This window comes from Podarcis filfolensis, assembly GCF_964270895.1.
Source record: "Podarcis filfolensis genome assembly, chromosome: 17".
Taxonomy (NCBI): domain Eukaryota; kingdom Metazoa; phylum Chordata; class Lepidosauria; order Squamata; family Lacertidae; genus Podarcis; species Podarcis filfolensis.
The window spans coordinates 3,400,809-3,423,614 of record NC_139621.1 but is presented as its reverse complement, the minus strand read 5'-3'; the positions used below and the strand labels follow the sequence as shown (position 1 = coordinate 3,423,614).

Genomic DNA, 22,806 nt, shown 5'->3' with positions numbered 1-22,806 from the left:
TGAGGAGTCTGTGGGACTTCTGAGTAAACATGCGTACGGCTCATGACCTGTAGCCCTCAGCCTGCTTCCTTGGAAGTAAACCCTCTTGGAAGATATGGGTTAGGGCCAAATTACACATCCATTTCACCCCATCACAGCCATGGCTTCTAGCTTGTCGTGTTGTGGGAACAGCAGAACAACTGGAGACGTTCCGGCGTTTAACCAGAAACAATTTATTATTATAAATTGTCTGGAAAATCCAGGAAAATAGATTGGTACAGTACAGAAATAGCAAGTTATCTCAGCTTGACTTTGGGCCCAGCTCTTCCTGTGTCCTTGAGGTGATATACAGTGGTACCTTGGTTCTCAAACTTAATCTGTTCCGGAAGTCCATTCCAAAACCAAAGCTTTCCAAAACCAAGGCACGCTTTCCCATAGAAAGTAATGCAAAACAGATTAATCCGTTCCAGACTTTAAAAAACAACCCTAAAACAGCAATTTAACATGATTTTTACTATCTAATGAGACCATTGATCCATAAAATGAAAACAATAATCAATGTACTGTACTATAAAATAAAGAAGACAGTATTGTAGATGATAAAAATAAAAATTACATTTATTTATTTTTTACCTGCACTGATAACAGTCATTGTTTGGAAGGGGGGCTTTTATCCATTTCTGCAGTCACACAGTCAGTCAATCAGTAGCTGAATTGGGTTCCACACAGTCACAAAAACAAATTAACCAAAAAAGCCTCAAAAACAAAAACACAAAATAAATAGCAAAAATAAAAGCGCCAAACTTAATCCATTCCGGAAGTCTTTTTGACTTCCAAAATGTTTGAAAACCAAGGTGCAACTTCTAATCACTGCATATCCCTCGGAAACTATAGCTAGCAGCCACATCAGACATTCAGCTTCCGAAAAACGCTTGAAAACCAGAACAATTGCTACCGGGTTTTCAGCATTTGGGAACCAAAGCGGGTACCACTGTACTTGCAACTGCTACCACTTCTACTGATGTAAAGAGGTTCCTAGAGCACAGTCCTGACCTGAAGCATTCTGTCATAATGCACAGTTGCTCCTGGAAAATGCAGTAAGGCCTGGGTTACAACCAACTCAACTGTGTGGCGAGATGTTGTTGGTAGTATACTGTATAGCCATCATGACTAGTAGCCATTGATATCCTTTTCTGCCACATATTAAGGAATGGGATCTTAAAGAGGCCTATGGAAAGAATAAAAATACTTGTCAGGAGAGACAATATGATGAGCCATTAATTTATAGGAAATACATAACAGAGGGCAGAAGGGATGAAGATATTGGCTACCAGCCCTCCTTTTCTCCCTGTGGCAAGGCTATAGTGTTTATCCAAGGTCCACTGACTTGGTCTTCCCATTTTGTTGCTCCAGATCACTGGAAAGTAGGATGTTCTTTAATATGACAATCTCAGTAAATTATTATGTGTGGCTTGGGATGCCTGAGGGAAGACATTTGTTATACGATTGTGCAAGGATCTGTCAAACAACAGTACAAAAAAAATGTTTTCAGACAACTGAGGGACAGGAGAAGGCAAATAGGACTTGGTATTATAGATGGAAGATGCAAGGAAGGAGAGAAGGAAACTAAAAACATCATTTGAGCCAGGCCTCGCTGAGGCTTTGCCCCAGAACTTGTTAACTTCTTCATATCAAGCTATGTTTTGCCAAAGGCAAAACGGGTTCTTTATTAGGGATCTCTGAAGCATGGACAAAACACAAGTAGGGAAGAAAGTCTGAAATTTATTGACCTGCATGCTTATCACACACAAGAATAGAATACCAGGCAGAGGGCCTTCTCAGTAGTGGCGCCTGCCCTGTGGAACACCCTCCCACCAGATGTCAAGGAAATAAGCAACTATCTTACTTTTAAAACAAAATAAAAAATTCCTTCCAGTAGCACCTCATAGAAGTGTGCATGTACACGAAAGCTCATACCAATAACAAACTTAGTCGGTCTCTAAAGTGCTACTGGAAGGAATTTTTTTTATTTTGTTTCGACTATGGCAGACCAACACGGCTACCTACCTGTTACTTTTAAAAGACATCTGGAGGCAGCCCTGTTTAGGGAAGTGTTTAATTTTTAATATTTGGTTGGGAGCCACCCAGAGTGGGTGGGGAAACCCAGCCAGATGGGTGGGGTATAAATTATTATTATTATTATTATTATTATTATTATTATTATTACTATTATTACTAATGACGACTCCTCCTTTCTGCTACTGGGAGCCCCAGGGATGTAGAGGCTGAGTAGACCTCTACCTGGCCAGGCTACGCAGCACCTGTATGTTGGTTCAGGCCAGCATCATAGCTCCCCACGCTGCCTCTCTGACTCAAACCCTAAGGTTGTTCTGTGCCCCAAGTCCTGAGGCTTAATTGCTAAGCTAGCCTCTCCTGGCTTGATTGTTCAGCTACCTTGAGCAAGGCCAGCAGGCAAGCAAAGTAATTCATCTACAGCTGTGTTATCTCTGCAACAGGGCATTCAAGTCAGCAAGGAGGCTGCATTAGACTCACTACTGCTGAGCTTAGGGGAGCCATGAAGCCTAATGTTATGAAGGGTTAATTGCGCAAGGCCACCCACACCTCCTTGTATTAACCATTTACCTTCCACATTTCCACTGCAATTCCCTGTTAAAGGCACAGGAGCAGAGGTTGGAAAGCTTATAGCTACACTCCATCTAAATGTATTTTTTGACCATGGGCCAGTTAGCCTGGACCTTTAACTCCCATCCTCCCCCTCCCAGCCTCCACTGCCACATAGGCAACTATGCTGGCTAATTTGGCCACCTCCATCTCACTTCCTGCAGGCCAAGCTCTTGTTGCTGGGCAACAGTAACACAAAGGCCCAGATGAAAGGAGGTCTTTTACAACAGCACTTAGCTTGGTGCTGCACTCAGCTCATCCTGTGTTGCAGTGGGCAGTGGGGGTTGTTTGTGCAAAGCTGCAATGATGCCACAGTGTTGTTGTTATTTTGCAGAGAAGCTTCTCCAGATGTGGTTTTAAAAACATTTCACTCTACATGGAATGGCCAAAGCGTTTCTGAGTGGCACTGACCTCCCTTCCCCCTCCCCATTAATATTCTCTGCCATTCTTTATTTATCCAGACACTTTTGAGTCACAGGTGACCCTGCCAAGCAGTCCGTCTAGACGGAGAGTCATTCCCAAGCTATTCGGCTTTTCATTTCCTCTCTCCTGCAATTGGGGAAAACTGCCCCCTTCCCCTCGACTAGGCCAGCTAGGTCTGCTTTACTTTCAGATCGCCACATGCGTAAACTGGCTTGAGCCAGGCTACATCTGATGGGTTACCCAGCAACAAGAACTTGGCCTGGAGTATGTGAGGTGAAGGCAGCCAAATTAGCGAGCAAAGTGGCCTAGATGGCAGAAAGACACAGGCCAAGCAGCACACAGTCAGGGGAAGGGTCCTAACCAAACACACTGAGGTGTAGGGTTGCCAAATGTTTGATCTGCAGAAATCAGCAGGAGACTTTACAGAACAGAGATAAGAATACTACTCACCATACTGTGAGAAATGTTGGTTAGTAATTTGTGTAAATAAAATTTCAGTTAAAGGCACAGGAGCAGTACAGACTTCTTTCCTAACCAGGTGGCAACCAACTTACAAAAGAAAATCAACCTAGAGAATATGAGTTAGCTCAGCTAACTAATATACTTATTTATATTACTGACAATGTGTTGCTGTTTATTCACTGTAGAGTATAGAAAGTGCTGGATCTTGCCTCTCCTCTGAGAATCTCAGTCTGCAAGTCATACTTTATAGATTTTAAATTGCCTTCTGGTATATTGTTTTAAATGAAAGGTGGAGTAGAAATTTAAATAACAAGCAAACCAGCACTTTGGCCAATTGAAGTGTTATATTCAGATTACCCATGAATTAAAGAGCCACATTAAGCTTAATATATGAGAACATTCAACGGTTCTGCACAATAAATAAAACTGGACTTTAATGCCTTGAGCACAGCTGCCATGCAGAATAACATTTGGAAAGTTCGGAGTTTCTCCTTTTTTACTGCAGAACAGAACAGTTCAGGAAGAAGCTGCACCCGTAGACGTTCAGTTTCCCTCAGACCATTCATGCTTACATGAGCAGGCGTGTGAGCAGCAAGCAAGCTACTATACTTGCATTTCTTGGTGCTCAAAACCTGCTCCAGGAGCTGGTGTTCCCACTAAAAAACTTCTGCCAGATTTGGGCAATAGCATCAGAAGGGGAGCAGGAGGGTCTGATTCAAATCTGCCCCACTGTCCTCCTCCTGGCCTCACACAGTCTCCTCTTCTGAAAATCATGCTTTTCTTTCTCAGGAGGAGACATGCTCACACCAGCTCACTGATGCATGCTGCTCTTACGCACATGGGACAAAATCCAAAGGCTCTGTGTAGGCTTTCCATGTGTTGGGTTGTGTCCCCACATCTACCAGTGAAGCAGGAACTAGGAGGATGCTGTCAAACTGGACACAAATGAGCTTGGGGCGCCCCCTGCTGGTGACTGGCAGGCATTACGTTAACCTAACGGGCCACTGGTGGCCATTTGAGGCCACTCAAAGCTATAATAAGGCCAAAAGAGAATGAAAAAGTAACGCATAAACGGAGAACGTAATATTGGTGTGTGTGCGCAGTACCAGAGTCTTTTTCTTTTTTATTAATATTTTATTTCATTTATAAAAAGATAGAGAAGGGAAAAAAGTAATAAAAAGTGAGAATGAAAATAAAGGAAAAATACATTATTACCATACATTAATATACAGATGTGTATATTCTTATTCAGATCTGTGGACATAAAGCTCACACATTCCCCAAACAATTTTGTTTTTATTCACTATCACACATTATGCTTCTCCTGAATGTACTTCTTTCAAATATTGACCCATGTGTGTGTATATGGATATTCGCACCTGATGCTTGTTCACAATGATGTATGTATAATTTTTCTGTATCTTTTCTACTTCTTGAAGTATTTTTTAAAGTTACAGTAAAGCCATTACCATCTATATTTGCATCATCAAGTTGAATCCAACATTTTATCCTATATGAAAGCACATTTTAAGAAAAAAAAATCAAGGAAAGAGGATGGGAATTTGCATGGATGCAATAATAATGATAAAAAAGCTTTGGAGGCAACTGGACAACACTGGATTTGAAGAGACCAGAAAGGCCACACCCAGAGTAGATCACAATTCTAGGGGTGCTGTGATATGGTTGCCAAACATAGGCACTACAAAAAACAGCAGAACAATTGGAAAATGTTGGCACTGGAATTAGAACTGAAAAAAATTGTACTTTTTTGTTTTTTTAAAATCTCAAAAATGACTTTAAAGAAACAACTCCATATTTGAAACTATTAACTTGCAAGTTCTGGTTCCCAAACGGACAGAGCTATGTCTTGACATGTTAAAATGAAATACCTGTGTTTGACTACTCAGAAGGCAATCCTGATAGGCTCTTTGGGGACTCTTCTACATATGTATGTTTCAAACTTATAAACTTACCATACAATAAAAAAATGGAAGGGGGTATTACCCAGAATGTGAACTTACAAGACAGTTAGTTGTCTTGCTGTTTAGCAGTTGTGCACAAGTCTGATACATGCATACATGCATTGAAAAACAAAGGGGAAGGAGGGCAAGTCTAGTACGGCCCCACCCCATATTGAGAAAGGCAGTAACCCACTTTTTGGGGTGTAAAAAATGTGGGTGGTTCAGTACAATAAGGTTGAAAACAATAGCACAATTTTAGCATTAACTTGGAATGGTGACTTCAAATATTCCTTGATGTGCTTTCTGCAAAACTTTTGCCAGACTTTGGCGGCGGTTTGGAGTGAATCAGACAACACTGGCTTTTGGGTTGACCCCATGACCCCCAGGTTTGAGGGTCTATTGCTGTGTTTGTGGGGCTTCAAAACACAGGGTTTTTGCTGCAAAACTTTTGCCAAACTTTGGTGCCAGTTTGAGGTGAATCAGACGACATTGGGGTTTTAGGTGTTAACTACAAACCCCAGTTTGATGTATCAATTTGTGGCGCGCTGCAAAACACAAGATTTTTCCTGCAAAACAGTTGCAAAACTTTAGCACCATTTTCAAGGGGATCCCAGATTTTGAGGTTCGCAGTCTTAAAGTGGTTACTAATAAATGTTACAAGATACAAAGTAACATTTTGCTTTTAAACAAGCTAGCAATGCTGCCCCATTTTCCTTAAGTCCTTAACTCACTTCAATACTTTCCTTGCTCTGCTCCCAGAGAGAGATCCTAAGCAACTTACTTGTTCACCATCTCAGGTTTCAGCTTCCTGCAGCGAGAGATTGCAGCTCAGTTTCCAGGATGAGTCACCAATTAGCCTAAAGGCTGAAACAAACATCCAACCTCTTTTGCCTCATTTGCCAGAGTGAAACCAGCTGCGCCAAATGCAAACTTTTCTGCTTTGCATTTTAAATACAGTGCATATAAACATTGCATTTTATGCGCATTAAATCTTACATCTTTAACATGGGGAAGGTTGTTGAGCCAGTGGTGGCTAGTCAGTTCAGCTATGACTGGGGGGAAAGGAAAGGATTGTGCTCCAGATTCAGAACCGAAAAAGCCTTGGCACGTTGGCCAATGACCTTTGAGTAACTCCTGCCTTTCCATGCTGTTTTGGGAAACCAACGCTGTGCAATCACCTTCCAAGAAGGCTGGCAGCTCAAGGTGGCGTGCCTGGTTCTCTTCCCTCACCCTTTATCCTCATAATAACCCTGGGAGGCAGGCTAGGCCAGGCATAGGCAAACTCGGACCTCCAGATGTTTTGGGACTACAATTTCCATCATCCCTGACCACTGGTCCTGTTAGCTAGGGATCATGGGAGTTGTAGGCCAAAAACGTCTGGAGGACAGAGTTTGCCTATGCCTGGGCTAGGCTGAGAGACTGTGACTTGCCCAAGGGTCAGCCAGAGAGATTCATGGCTGAGTTTGAACCCTGGTCTCGGGTGGTTGAAAACAAAACCCCAAATATGTGTGTGGGATTGAGTCGGGACCTTCACTGTCCCTTCAAGAATGATTCCTGCTGGAGGCTGTGTGATAGGAATTTTGAGGTCTTAGATATATGGTAATGTTCATAAGTATACCAACCAAGCACAGGAAGACCGACCTGAAACCATTTTGATTCCCAAACTGAGCAAATGATTTCTCTGCAAGGTCAAAGTGGGAAACCTCCCCATTGTCTCTTTCCTCACAAATCCTGTCTTAAGGACACATTTAAGATATGAATAGTGTTACCGGAAAAATCCGAGGGCTCCCTTGGACAAAAACAAAGACACCAACCAGGATAACTTGGAGCAAAACAGCAGCCTGTAGGCTTGGGCTTTATTGAACTGTTGCAACAGGGTGTTCCCCTCACTTGCAGGAGAGAGGAAAGACACAGAAAAATGGTGTGCAAGGTCTTATAAAGACTTTTGAAATTCCCACCCTGTAGATCAAGCCCACCTCCAGAAACATCATACATACATCACAGAAATGAGGGGTTGAGGGAGGAGTTGTGGTGGTAACCTGAGTGTCCTGTCACCTGGCTGGTTCCCTTCTCCCCCTCCCCATGAGTCATTTTCAGAAGACAAAAGGTAGTTGCAGTTTCCTGCCCCCTGAGGGGGGAAGCCAATCACTGTTCTTTGTTCCAGTCCATGCTGAATCCACTCCCATATGCAAGTTCTTTGTGATCTTGATTGTCTTCTGTCTAGGACCATCAGGGTTGGCATAGCAACTGGGCAGGGCTCCTGTGTATGTACTGGTATGCTCAAGGATTATGGTGGCCTGTATCAAACCTTCTCCATTTTGTAGTCCTTCCTTCATGGAGTAAAATAAAAGTTGTTGTTGTTTAGTCGTTTAGTCGTGTCCGACTCTTCGTGACCCCATGGACCAGAGCACGCCAGGCACCTCTGTCCTCCACTGCCTCCCGCAGTTTGTTCAGACCCATGTTTGTAGCTTCGAAGACACCATCCAACCATCTCGTCCTCTGTCGTCCCCTTCTCCTTGTGCCCTCCATCTTTCCCAACATCAGGGTCTTTTCCAGGGAAAACTTTTATTTTATACCCCTTCATGGATCACTGCCTTGCCGTGGCGAAGGGGCTTGAAGAACTCAGAGAAGCTATGAACTATGCCGAGCAGGGCACCCAAGATGAACAGGTCATAGTGGAGAGTTTTGACCAAACGTGATCTACCTGGAGGAGGAACCGGCAAGCCACTCCAGTATCCCTGCCAAGAAAACTCCATGGACAAAGACAACAGGCATATAAAATAAAAGTGGAACAGTGCAAATCCGATGTATGGTTGCTTTTCTATGAATTTATAACAGAAGCATAGTGTATGTAGTGTGTGAGTGTGAGTCTGTGTGAAGTTTGTACAAACTGAATGATTGGGGGGGGGGTTTCCTGCTACAATAGGGTGTGAGCCTGTGACCTGGCCAGGAACTAAGTATTTATCATTACAAAAGACTGGCCAGGATTCCCAGGCAATCCAATCAAGTAAGCAGGGTAGCCAATCAAGTAACCTGCCAGACAGGAGATAAAACAAGGACAGGAGAAAAACAACATTCAAATTTCTGTTTTAGACTGCCTTTTCTGTGATGTAGGTATTATGTTTCTGGGGGGCAATTTCAAAAGTCTATATAAGACCTAGCATGCCATTGTTCTGGGTTCCTCCTCCCTCCAGCGTGTAAAGATCAGGCTTACGAGCTGCTTTGCTTCTCAAAATTCTCTGATTGGCCTCTGTTATTTTATCCTATCAACAGGGAGCCTAAGTTAGGACTCTATACGGGCTCTTGGAGACCCCATTAGGGAGAAAGGGCAGGTTTTGTTTGCAACAGAAAGCATGATTCCTGCTGGAGGCTGCGAGGATCAAGTTGGCCTTGTGCCACGTCTGCCACACGAATGGCAGTTTCTCCCTGCGAGTTTTGAGCCCCCTCTCCGGGAGGAACACGCCTTTTGTTGAAATTGGTTGCATGTTTTTAATAGATAGGACCGATTGAAAACATGCAGATTTCAAATCTATTTAAATTCGACCGACGTTTGCTCGTATCGTGCTGTTGCTTTCTACGTTTTGAGCTGTTCTTATATTATCTGTAAGCCACCTCGAGGGAGTCCCTGTTACCGAAAAGGCGGAGGGTGAATAAATTCATAATAAAAACTAGCAGGGAAGCCACAAGGGTCCAGTCGACGTCTACTTTTCCCTGGTGGGGGAGGGTATGTGTATGAATTTCAAAACTGAACCATAAAAAACCACAACGAACAATGAGGAAACATACAACGCGACGGAAACAACAACACAAAGCTTCAGTGTTTGTGAGGTGCGGGTGTGTAGGGGATGAGGCGTTCCGGAGGGGCAAACCAATTTTCAGCCTCCCCCCCCCCGCCGTCCCCGGCTTGGTACAGCTCAGAAAGTTATGATACCCCTGACGCGCCGCCCCGCCTCCTCCCCCCGCCCTTGCTTCCAATCAGCTTCGAGGCTCCCCGGTCCGCGGCGAATAGGAGCGGAGCGGAGGCGGCGCCTTGTGCTCGGCGGGAAAATGGCGATGGCTGCTGCTGCGGCTGCTGCGCTTTTCGGGCGCTTGAAGGTATTCCGGGAGCGTCCTCGGGGCAGAGGCCTCGCCGAGCCGAGAGCGAGCCTCCCTCTTAAGTGCGGGGATGGGCCTCGTGGGAAGAAGCATTAAGACCCCCAGAAGCAGAGGAGTGTTTCTGCAGGGAGGCCGAGCAACGCCCGGCGACTGGCCCTCAGCGCAGGGCGCTTCCGTTATCGCAGAACCTGGAGACACCAATAAGCCGGCTGGCTGCAAAACGAGATGGTAACCGTCTCGTGAGCATAGTAGGACACGTGTAAGCCATGCCAGCAAAGGCCTCGAATGCAGACCTTGAGGAATTTGGTGCTGAAGGATCCTGACATCTTCCTATGCAAGGCTGATGTCTGGGAACTTGTTTGATGCATTACTGTATTTTAATATTTGGTTGGAAGCCGCCCAGAGTGGCTGGGGAAGCCCAGCCAGATGGGCGGGGTGTAAAAAATAAATTATTAGTAGTAGTATTAGTATTTCTGCAAAGTGGGTGAGCAATGCCCAGTGACACTGGCTGAGCAGGACTGGCCCTGAGCACAGGTGTCTTCTGTTCTGTTGGGCTTATCACATAACTGGAGACACAGTTGGGCTGAGGAAATCCTGAAGGATCCTGACATCTTCCCACCTTTTATGCAAAGTTGATGTCTGGGAATTTGATTCTGGCAAACAAGACCTCCTGCCTGCTACGTTTGGTTGATACAAGACTGACTTTGGTAACATGCACGAGATTCTTTGAACGCTTGCAGTCCTGTATGTTTGCTGAGTATTATCACTTGGAGTTTAAAATCGTTTCTTTCTTCATGAGTGCATATGAAGGTGGGGAAATGAGCACTGCACGGCTTAAAGAGTGTTGCAGAATGTGAGTGGAGCGTACCTGTCCTTGTTTGCCCTCTTACAGGAACTGGGCTGCCCTGCACTAGATGGTGTCTACCTGTCAGAGGCTAAAGACATACAGAAGTTGCTATGCACTCCCTCCCCGCATCGCCTGGACATACTGGAATGGATTTGCGGCAGGTGACGGCCATCACCGTTCAATCCTTATTCCTTTAGTGTTTGCCACTCTCTTCCTACTTTTAGACCAGTGATTCTCAAACATTTTCTCTGGGCCACACTTTCAGAATAAAAATTTGCTTGCACCACACTGAATTTGTTATTGATAAGAAATGCATTGGCAAACAAAAAGAAACAACTCCTAGCACTAGTTGATTTATATTATAGAACACAACTACTTTATTATGTGACCATAGGCCGTTCAGAAAATATAAAACAATTATTTTGATTCTATACTACACTGAAATATTTAAATGTTTCTTTGATTGTCCTTGAACCTACCTGTCACACTTTGCATCCTCTCCTGCCACACCCTATGAGAAGCATTGTGCTAGGATCAGCTTCCCTGAGCAATGCTTGGCTCCTAATGGGAATCTGTAGCTTGAAGCAAACAAAGCTTTTGTTCTTCATTTACTTATCTAAGACCACTTCTGCAGGTAGGCCAAAGTCCAAGGTCTGACAGCCCAGCACCCCCAAAATGACTACACAGAGAGCAGCAGTTAGCGAGGGCAGCCCTGAACAGGCTTGGCATTGGCTGGGCTCACTGGGGCTGATGACTGGTCAGTCATTTTTGTTTTTTAAGCCCTCATAGGTGGAGGACAGACATGTACAAGGTTACAGGTACACCTTTTATTTTTGCATTAAAATATACAATGTTCTCTATTTCTACTACAAAGCGGTGTTTAGCATGAGTTAGCAGAATTGTGATAGTACTGTGATTGTGATAGTACCATGAATTGAGTGAGTTTTAATGCACTATGCTATACTATTCTGTACTGTCAGCTGTAAGGAGCAGGTCAGCAATAAAACACCTGGTGTTCATAGTCAACTCGTTATTTAAAGAAGCCAAAACAGCTCAGGCCTAGTGATCAGAGCCACTCTTCCCAGTAGGTCTTGCCCCAATGAGGCAGTTTCGAGGACTGAAGATCTCTGCCTTCCCACTGCTCTCTGCCTCCTCCCCCAGCAACCTGAACCTCCTCCACCTTGTCTCTCTTTGCTTTACCTCTTCCTTCCTCTTTGTGTTCTGGGAGACCAGGGGGAGGAGAGCTGGTCACAGCAGGAGGAGGAGACCCCCTGGCTTCTTCAGCAGCCTGCCTCCACTTTCCTTCTTGACCTGCCTCTGCTTCTGGACTGCTCTCTGCCACAGCCTCTTCCTGCTCACTAAACCGTGTTGCCTCTTCAGCTCCCAACACCACCTCCTATTCCTCTCCCTCTGACCCCTCATCGTCATCCCACCACCAGTCCCCTTGCTCTGAGCCTTCTTCCCCTGGAGGTTCCCAAGCTGGTGCCCCCCACCACTCCTCTGCTTCCAGCTAGTCCATGACATATACTATATACTATACTTGCCAAGCAACAACTTACCAGCCACAAGCTGCTGTGCAGCACAGCAACAGCCCGCTTTTCTAGGGAAATGGATCTCTGAGCAACCTGGGAATTTTGTGTAGTTGCTCTTGTCCCTTTGCTGTTGACACTTTTTTCCATACTGTGTACCATTCTACTTTCCCTGTCGTTATGATTATCCACCAACCCCCATCAAATTGTGAGCAGGGCCAGGTTTACATACAGTTTTTTGTTATGAAGGCACTTTAGAAAATCATCATCATCGCCTCTGTCAGTACTGATCTGATTCTGAAAGAATCTTAGAATCAGAGAATTGTAGAGTTGGAAGGGTCCCTTGAGGGTCATCTAGTACAACCCTCGGCAATGCAGGAATCTTAACTAAAACATTCCTGACCGATTGTCATCTAACCTCTGCTTTAAACCCTCTAAGGAAGGAGAAGCCACCACCTTCTGGGGAAGCCTCTTCCACTGTCAAACAGCTCTTACAGCCAGAAAGTTCTTCCTTGTGTTTAGTCAGAACCTCCTCTTTTCTATATAGTTCTGTACTTTTTGCTTTCTCAATCTTAGTCAGTAGTAGTAGTAGTTTTTAACTGCCCATCTCTCAATAATTAGAGTTAATTTGTTATTTGTAGAGGGCTGGAGTAATTTGTCTGGCTTCTCGGGACCAACTGCAGATGTATTGCTGAATCCAAATTTGGAGCAGATCTGTGTCCCTTCTGCAGCTCATCAACAATGTTGCAGCAAGACTGTGGCCCTCACTTTGTTTTGTTCTTCCTTGCAGTGTGTCTCCAGCCCACCGAAAGCAGTTGTCATCTCTTGGAGAATCGCAGTCGGATTTGAAGATAAAAGGTACATGTTGTGCTTTTGTTGGAAGGACAAGCATGTAATAATTGTCAGTCAAAGGGATTTGTTGGAACCGTATTGAAATGTGTTTGCCTTTGTGTGTGGGCATGTATGTGTTCAGAGGACCTGCACGTTACAGGGAGCCTGATGGGGGAAGAGGTGAGGGAGAGTTGCAATGCATCACTGTGCTTTGTATGCAGGCACTAATTGTATTTGCCTATAATTATTATTATTATTTATTATTTGTACCCCGTCCATCTGGCTGAGTTTCCCCAGCCACTCTGGGCGGCTTTCAACAAAGATTAGAAATACATTAAAATGTCACGCATTAAAAACTTCCCTTCAGATGTCTTCTAAATGTCAGGTAGTTGCTTATCTCTTTGACATCTGATGGGAGGGCATTCCACAGGGCGGGCGCCACTACTGAGAAGGCCCTCTGCCTGGTTCCCTGTAGCTTTGCTTCTTGCAGTGAGGGAACCGCCAGAAGGCCCTCGGCGCTGGACCTCAGCATCCGGGCAGAACGATGGGATTGGAGACGCTCCTTCAGGTATACTGGGCCGAGGCCATTTAGGGCTTTAAAGGTCAGCACCAACACTTTGAATTGTGCTCGGAAATGTAGGTCCTTCAAGACCAGTGTTATGTGGTCTTGGCGGCCACCCCCAGTCACCAGTCTAGCTGCCTATAATCTCCTTGGGTTTTATTCACAGTAGCACTGAGCAGCATGTCCTGTTGTGCCAGCAAAAATTGTTGCACACTAAGGTCAAGATCAAGCAATGTTGGGTGTGATTGGCAGATGTTATTCCAACCTGTAATTTGCCCCATCTAAATGCATGGCTAATATTTACTCCTTTGCAAGGGGAATAAAGTGATAGCATTTGCGACAGCTATAGAAATGGAAACTAAACCTGCTCCTGATGACCACAGATGGGGGCGAGGCAGCACAGCTCTTCTGTCACTTCTATCCTAGATTCCTGCTTGTTTAGCTTGTCCCATAGAACTCCATGGAAACAACTGAAAATCAAGCCAGCCACTGTCTGTATTGCAGACGGAGATGAGAAGCACAACCTCCTCCTGAGCTCTGTTTTTGGTCACACTAGAGTGTAATGGAATGTAGAACTAACTTTATTTACAGATGGCTAGATAAATCTGACTAGAACTGGATTCCATCTAGTCTTCTCATTGGATTATAAGGCTAGGAGGAGGATTTATTAAGCTGTGGGGTTGTGAGTCTTGGAACAGTACACCCCCCAGAACTCTTTAACAAGCAAAATGAAGGTCTTGCTTAATGCTGTGTTTTATGTACCGGTTAAACATACCTTCTAGGTAGGGCGGAGGAAGTGGCCTGGTACTGAGTTGATTCTTCAATTCACCTAGATTAGTATTGTCTTCACTGACTGGCTGTGACTCCCCAGAGTTTCAGACTGTGAAAATTGCCAGCTTTGCCTGGAGATGCCGGGGACTGAGACCTTCTGCATATTTAGCTGTAAATCAAAATGCACTAATCTGACAACTAATATGCACTTCTCCTTAGGAAGATGTACAAATTAGAAACTTATGTGAAGTGATTTCAGTTAACTGAAATCAGTTGCTCTCTCCCTTGCAGATTTCTAAATCAGCCTACCTTCTCTCTCTCTTTTTCACTCACTCACACCAAAGTAAGCAAATATAAAGCAAAATGATGGAAGGATGATAGTTCCCTTGTCCTTTTATGTATATATATATTTTAAAAATACTATTTCACTGCCACTCAGCACCATCAAATCAATACTTGTGGGCAAGCCTGCAGCCCACTGCAAATGCATAGCAGACCAGCTGCTGGGAGGCTGAAAGCTGAGCTTTCACATCACCTGGAAATGCTTGGGCCTCCTTTCAGAGACTGCCTTTTCTCTCCTAGTCTCAAACTTCATGACATGGTGGAAGATTCAGCCCCATCATTGACCTCTGCCCTTGCCACTTTTATTTCCACCAGGTTCATTTCTGGTATCTGAGCCTAACAGGGAGAGAAAATGAGTTCTGGTGATAGACTATGGAGAAGTGAACCCACAGATGTGGGGAGCATCCAGGTCTCTTAACCGTCTCCTGCTGCTCTAAAATTCACCACCAGCACCACCTGTTTCCTATCTGACCGAACAGATGCTTCTGCCCCTGTTGCCTATAGAATGAACCTCAGAACAGTGAGCCAAAGGAGGACCATCATTTTCTCCACAGGAAACAAAGGATTCATGGATCAACTAGCATAGTCCTGCAAGCATGCTGAAATGGGGTCTGAATGTAGACTATGTGGTGAAGCAGTTGCAGGAATGATGACTTTCATCAAAATCCCAGTTCTTGGAGACTTCAGTCTCTGGTATTTCCCATTAGCTCCAGATGTGTGAAAGGAAATCCAGAGTAGGAATGCCATGTTAGATTGGCCAGTGGTCTGACCCATGCAAGGGGACTTCAGAGTGCCCAAAGTGCTTCACAAGCTGCATTGTGGATGGGACTTTGGAGCTTATTGCTGCTAGGGAAGTTGATGGTTTCTTTAAAAAAATAAAAAATAAAACAGGTGCTCCAGACCAAATTTAAATTTAGGGGAAAGACATTCATATGAGTGGCTCCAGCTATTTACCTAAAACTTCTTCTGTCCTGACAGCAATGGCAAACTTGGGATATCACCTGATGCTCTGTCGAGCCAATGACTTGGATCTCATTGAGGTAAGCACTGGGGGAATTTCTGCAAAATGGGACTGTCTCTTCATAGACAACTTATTCCATTTCTTAACTGTTCCCTCAGGATCCCCTCCCCTTTTAAAATTTTAAACCGCTGTCCCCTAATTTCAAGACTCCAGCAGCTTACCGTATTTTTCGCTCGATAACACGCACCTGACCATAACATGCACATAGTTTTTAGGGGAGGAAAACAAGAAAAAAAAATTCTGAATGAAACAGTGGATGTATCATTTTGTGCTTCATGCTGCGGCCACAGACATGTGATTTGACGGTGAGTTTGGGGTAGCCCAATGCAAAGATCCTGAGGATCCATGTGGATGCATGCTTTGTAACCACGTTTTTGCACCATTGCAGCCCTGTTTTTGCATCAGATCATTGCTATGTGATCTGATGGTGAATTTGGGGTGACCCAATGCAAAGATCCTGAGGATCCATGTGGATCCGTGCTTTGTAACCACGTTTTTGCACCATTGCAGCCCTGTTTTTGCATCAGATCATTTCTATGTGATCTGATGGTGAATTTGGGGTAGCCCAATGCAAAGATCCTGAGGATCCATGTGGATCCGTGCTTTGTAACCATGTTTTTGCAGCATTGCAGCCCTGTTTTTGCATCAGATCATTGCTATGTGATCTGATGGTGAATTTGGGGTGACTCAATGCAAAGATCCTGAGGATCCATGTGGATCCGTGATTGGAACCACGTTTTAAGTGGGGAGGGAAGGAAAAACATAGAAGGGACAAGGAGCACCGAGAGGGGTGTGCGGAGAAGCAGCTGGCTAAGAATGCAGGAGAGGGGTTTTACCAGAGGGAGGAAAGGAAGGCAAAAGTTCCCCCCACCCACCTACCCAAGCCAGCCATCTCTCTCTCTCTCCCCCCCCCCCACCTGCATGTTGCCTGCGAGTCCCTAGGAATTAGAAGGAAGGACGCTCTGCTTTCCCCTCTGCTTGCCTGGAGGGGAGGGGTTTTCTCTGCTCTTTGTTCCATTTGAGCAAACACAGTAAGGAAACAGAAGCGGGTGGGCAGTAAGACCCTGAGGCAGAATGCAGGAAAGCAGCAGCTTCCTCTTTTCAAGGCTTCCCTTCTCAGGACGATTTGATATTTGCCTGATTTTTGCCTTCACTCGCGCCTGTCAGCTCCAGGGACCACACATTCGCTCAATAACACACACAGACATTTCCCCTTACTTTTTAGGAGAAAAAATCTGCGTGTTATAGAGGGGAAAATACGGTAATTTGCTTGCACTGAATGTGGCGAACAGTTATTCCCCTTCCTGAGATCATTTTAAACTATTTTTGAAAGTTCAGGTTCTAGTATGAAAAAAGACTAAGGGGGTAACATATCCACTTCATCCTTTCCTCCTGGCTTTCCTTTCCTAGAGCCTTTGAAATGTGTCTTGTTTTCAGTGACCCCCTGTATACAAGTTGCTGAAGATGGGGAACACATGGTTGTGGGGGTGCCCTGTCCATGGCAGCCTCTGGAGGCCTCTAAAAGGCAACAGTTTGGTGCAATGCTGCAGTAGAATAATAAGATGGTAGAGCTGGATGAGACTCCAAGGGTCCTCTAGTCCAGGGATAGGCAACCTAAGGCCCGTGGGCCAGATGCGGCCCAATCGCCTTCTCAATCCGGCTCACGGACGGTCCGGGAATCAGCGTGTTTTTACATGAGTAGAATGTGTCCTTTTATTTTAAATGCATCTCTGGATTCTTTGTGGGGCATAGGAATTCATTCATTATTTTCCCCCAAAATATAATCCAGCCCATCACATGGTCTGAGGGATGGTGGACCGGCCCACGGCTGGAAAAGGTTGCTGACCCCTGCTCTAGTCCAACCCCCTGCAATGCAGGAATCTCAACCAGAGCACCCATGACAGATGGCCAGCCAACCTCTGCTCAAAAACTTCCTGTGAAAGAGAGTCCACCACCTTCCGAGGGAGTCCGTTCCATGCAGACCCTCTGCCTGCCTGCCTGCCTGACCCAGCAGGGCTAATCATGCTACAATAGATGGGTATTCCTACTTCCTTTCTCAAAAACCATCTTCCTGTTAAAGGTAGAGGTCCCCTGACAGTTAAGTCCAGTCACAGACGACTCTGGGGTTGCAGCGCTCACCTTGCTTTACTGGCTGAGGGAGCCGATGTTTGTCCGCAGACAGTTTTTCCAGGCCATGTGGCCAGCATGACTAAGCCTCTTCTGGCAAAACCAGAGCAGCGCATAGAAATGCCGTTTATCTTCCTGCCAGAGCGGTACCTATTTATCTACTTGCACTTTGACGTGCTTTCAAACTGCTAGGTTGGCAGGAGCAGGGACTGAGCAATGGGAGCTCACCCTATCCCGGGGATTCAAACTGCCGACCTTCTGATCGGCAAGCCAAAGAGGCTCAGTGGTTTAGACCACAGCACCACCCGCATCCCTGTTCCTGTTAACACAGCCCAAATGACCCCTACTTTTTGTGTTGTATCAATTGCAGTTTTTGTCATTGTTAATGCTGCCACACACACACACACCCCAATAACTGGAGAGCTATGTGTTTGTGTGTTGTATTTTTACAGGGAAAGGTCTCTGCGCAGGAGCAGCTCCACTTCCTGGAACAACTAGTGGCTGTGATTCCTGCTCAAGCACTCAGGTGAGCGAGGTTTTTCAAGCACAACAGGATTGGAATCTCCCTTGCCAAACTGATGAATCTGGTAAGCGTTATGCTAGAGGGATCTATTGGACTGATGGCCTTTGTGGGGTATTTAGCTTTTCTGTCAATCTTGCTGAGCAGGATTGAATTAGTAGGCAAAGGGTACAGAGTTCTGTGTCTGATAAGATGCCAGCAGATTCTGAAACTTGGATTAAATCAGCACACCACAAGTGTGTCCTTGGCAAGTTAGTCCTGGATATTTTGTGGTCAAAGTTCCAACTGCTGTGGGTATTTTGTTTTGTTTAAATAGTGGACCAGAGAACGAGGAATTAAATATTTGAGGCAGAGTTGTAGATGGACAGGAGCTGGGGGACTATGGTGAGAATCCTGGACATATCCTACATACTGGCAACAGCACCTCTCCCTGATTCCTAAGGCCTTCAGCACACCACACTTCTACCAGTCTTTCTCTGTAACCTGCAGGACTAGAAGCATTTCTAGTGCTTGGCTGTAAACACCCAGGGATGCCTTTTGTCAGGCTTCATAAGCAAGGGAGACAAAGAGACCACTCCACAGTGCACAGGAATCAATTTTGAGCTTCACGACTTGGGGGCAGCAGAATAGGGCTGCAGGGGGAAGTGACCTGCTTTATATGGCACCATAGGGTAGGAGGAGAATAGATGAAGGTAAGGATTTGATGTCTTGAGTGGTGTGGTAAGATTATTTCGCAAATTATTAGCCCTATGGGAAGAAGATTTTGTGGCTTAAAGCAGAGCTCAGATGCCAGCACTGAACAGGTTGCTTCAGATTGTTTGTAAACTTTTAAGCAGTTCCTCTGAAGAAACTGGATCAGGTTCCCCTAAAGTGTGTTGTGAGCCAGTTTTAGGGTCTAACACGCTTTGAGGCCCCTTTCTTCCCTTTGTTTCCTGTGCTCGTGCCTCCCCCTTCCTGCCTCAGTATCACGAAGCTGCCCTATTTTGAGCTAAGCACTGGCTGTGGTTTGTGCCATTCAGCCTCTCCTAGCCTCCTCCAGAATTCACGGGAGGTCCAGGTAGCAAGATGGAGCTCTGAGCCTGTTCTTCCTTTTATTATACCAAAGCAGCATATCCTTCCAATAATATGGTTAAACCACAGCTTTCTTGATTTCTTTCCTCCACTGTTCACCTTAGCAAAGCTAGGAATAGACCAGCCTGATTGATGCCTGATAAGCTGGGATGTGCTGCCATTGTCACCTGTCTGTAGTTCTTACCCCTCCCCTTCCTCTTCCAGCGCAGTGGAATCTTTCCAAGAGATAGGTAGGAAGAATGAGGCATTTCTCAAGCAGGTTTTCACCAGCCCTTACCTGCAGAGTGTGCTGAACCCAGAGTGCCATCCCTGGCCTTCCGACATCAAGGGCCTCCTGTTGAGAGAAGATGTGCTGCAGGAAAGGTGAGCTGCTCGGTTTCTGTGCCAATGCCTGCATGCGGAAAAGAGCCCACAAGTTCTTACACTGTGTTTCTAACGCTAGAATGAGACTAGAGGCCAAACCAGAGAAAGACTTGGTTAGTGTAAGCCTGAAGTGGGGATGGAGCCCCCATGAGATGAACTCCCAGGCCTCATGGCTCCCCCATCTCCTTCATTCCCTATTGCCATATCTCCCCTTTGGACACCAGTGGTGGAATCCGGGAGTCGTGATGCCCAACCTCCCTTCCTGTGTCTATCAAGGTCCCTTCTGTCCATGACTTCTCATGAGGAAACCCTGCTAGAGGCATCGAAGGAGCTGGAAGAGGTGGTGGCAGCTCTACAAGATCTCAGGAAAGAGGTAAGCAGCCTGCAGACTGGTCTGGGTGTCTTCCAGGGAGCAGGGTTGAGTGAAGAAGGGGTTGCTGCTCACCCAGTCACCTGGAACAGCTGGCCCAGCTGTAAGGTGCATCAGTGCTGTCCGTGGCCCCCTATGTTCTGATGGTTCATGGTGGGGTGTTGGGAGACTGGCCTCATAGTCTGAAATTCTCCGATTATTTAGATTTTGCTAAGGATATGCTCACTAAGTGCTGAGCCTGCATATTGAACAATGACCGTAAAGAAGGCAGGAGAGTTGCCGTCCCCTTCTCATCCCACCACCTGCGTTTCCCTTGGTCCTTGCACTCGCATCTGGACTAAGGCTCTTTTTGGGAAAGGCTTAACAGTGCTGGGTTTTTTGCCCTGCAGTGAAGGAAGGTGGGGCATAATATTATTTGTACCGTACCCATCTGACTGTGTTGCCCCAGCTTCCTCTAACGGTCACAAACCTCTGCCTTTTCAGTGTTCCTTCCTGCATGGGGATCCGGCTGGTGCAGATGCATCCTCTGTCCATGCCACAGCTCTGCAGACCCTCAGACTGATGGCTTCCGATTTCAGCCAGCTGCTTGTGGCCTTCAGCCAGGTGTATGAGCGCCAACTGCAACAGCATTGTGAGCGCCCGGCTCCTGTGCTGAGCTGCCTTGGCCCCTTTGTCCAAGAGGTCCACCTTGGCCTGCAACTCTGTGTGCAGGTGAGACTGGAGGTGGGTGGCGGGTGGCAAGGAAGGAGCCCCAAGGGTGAGCAGGCAGGTGCCCATAATATAGGGAAGCAGTTTTTGGTTCTCAAATGATGCCCAATGGCTCCGATATTTAGGGAAATGGAGTGGGGTAGTAATAATACAAATAGCTAAAGCATGTCACAATTCGTTTCCTAGCAATCACCCTGCTGTTTCCCCAGGGCTTTTGTACCTTTCCTAGGTCTGGTGTTCATTAGTTACTAAAACCTGTGTCTAAGTTGTACCACTTCAGTCTGCAGGTAGGGGCTCACGTAATGGACTGCTTTCTGCGTGAAATTAACCCTAGATGAGTATGTGAGTTAGAAGGCTGGTTAGATGATGTTGGGGCAGGTCTTTCCTCCACCCCAACTCACCTGAAATCCTGGAATGTGAAACACAATATTAGAGTGTTACTGGTTATTAGAACACCAGGCTAGTGAGATGATGCAGCTGATCAGGCTCTTTGGTTTCATCAATGCTCCTACCTCCAGGAGTTGCAGGCTTTGCTCCAGGTTAAAGAAACTTCAGAGTGCATCGTGAACACCGTGAAACAGAAGGAGCAGGGGAAAAGGTTTTGGAGCGGCAGTGCCAAAGCTACACTGTGTGAGTACTGTGCCCAAGAGGAGATGGTTTATTGGTGTATATCATTAGTACTATTATGTAGATATATAGACTGCATCACAGCATAAAGCCACTGAAGAGGTGTACACAGTAAAAACAGAATAAAATGCAGAAACTCAAGCACTCTAGGAACCATGAAGTGGATCCAACAAGTTCTTAATATGCCTGCATGCTTGGTTGTCCCTGCCACCCTTGGCCCAGAGCCTTGCCTATACAGCATTCCAGTCTTCTCCTGCAGGTGGGAATGGCTCCCAGCTGCAGTGCTAATAGAGAAACTCCATTGCTGCTTAAATCCAAGGAGAGGTCACAGTGTGGAGATGTGATTTGTGACTGGGATGCTTTCTGAGCTCATGTTCCTTCCACTCTAGTCTAATCCTGTGAAAAAAGATCTAACTCTTTCAGGAAGTTTGCATTTTGGGAGAGCTAAAAATCTACCTTTAGAGCTACAAGGAAGAAGGCTCAGGTGCACTGTGTACTGGCCAGGTAGTGGCATCCAGCAGTTGGGTCAGTCAGTTCCTTTATGCCCCTTCTAAGCATAGCCTAGCAGCTTCCATAGCAGCAGTGTGAGGAACAACAAGAATCGAGAGGCTGTCTGGCTCAAAAGGAAAGGGGGAAAAAGCCAATGACTTCAGGACCCCAGTGCCTTTTGTAGTCACTACCATAACTAGCCAGTGTTTTACTTTTCCAGCTTCAAAACTTGAAGAGTTGCAACAGAAGTACAAGGCTATCCATGCAGCACTCAAGAAGTGCCAACAACCCTGAGTTCTAGTTGTCTGCAAATTGTAGGATATTATGGAGGAAAAGACTTGCCTGTTGCGTTCCTAAATTTAAATATATTCTTCTGTATATATTCTTTTGTGAGAATAAAGAGCATGTTTGTACTTTTGTCTTTATTTCATCGGGTTGAGGGAACACTCTCTCTCCATGGTCTTCTGGACTGTTGTTCAGGTGCAGTTTAGATTTCTGTAATACATTTTTTTTAACAGCCCAAGTTGAAACTCTCATCTTAGCTACTGGCTTTCCAACATTTTTCTGGTTTTTAGTTTGAGATGAATGAGCAACTCTCCTCTGCTGCCCCTGCATATTCTTGTTATCCAAAGGACAATAGGTTTAGTTTCCACTTCTGTAATTTAAGCACCATGTTAGCTCCCTCTTTGTGACTTCTTTAGTCATTAGCTTTTGCCTGTCACCTAGTTGGTTGATCTGGCCTTGCTGTGTTGGAAAGAATTAAATTCATCTCTAAATCATGTTGGACAGGCTTGTTCACAGCTTCATAAACCAATAAGCCAGAGTTCCCGATTATGTCTGAACATGAGAACTTAATGCCAGGCTCTGCAGGCAGAAGCCAGCAGGCGACAGGGGGCAAGTGAGGAATACATGGCCATGATACCCTGATGTTATAAACAATGGTACAGACATAATATGAGCTATTAACCATTGTTAGGTAATTTAGCTGGTGCATGCAGATGGAGCACTCCTGCTCCCCTCCCCTCC

The 22,806-nt window shown here is 45.6% G+C and overlaps 1 protein-coding gene across 2 annotated transcripts; it reads left to right on the top strand.

The window, feature by feature from the left end:
- The first annotated feature begins 9,510 nt into the window (after positions 1-9,510).
- HAUS7 (HAUS augmin like complex subunit 7) lies at positions 9,511-22,193 on the top strand. 2 transcript variants are annotated; one of them, XM_083592409.1, is made up of 10 exons: positions 9,511-9,602; positions 10,495-10,610; positions 12,769-12,836; positions 15,463-15,524; positions 18,085-18,158; positions 19,428-19,586; positions 19,863-19,959; positions 20,440-20,667; positions 21,183-21,294; positions 22,001-22,193. In XM_083592409.1, exons 1-10 carry the CDS (start codon positions 9,555-9,557, stop codon positions 22,072-22,074), a joined length of 1,038 nt encoding a protein of 345 aa, XP_083448535.1. In that variant the 5' UTR covers positions 9,511-9,554; the 3' UTR covers positions 22,075-22,193. The 2 variants fall into 2 exon arrangements, with proteins under 2 accessions (XP_083448535.1, XP_083448534.1); XM_083592408.1 differs by having other exon boundaries at positions 9,540-9,941.
- Positions 22,194-22,806: the final 613 nt, after the last annotated feature.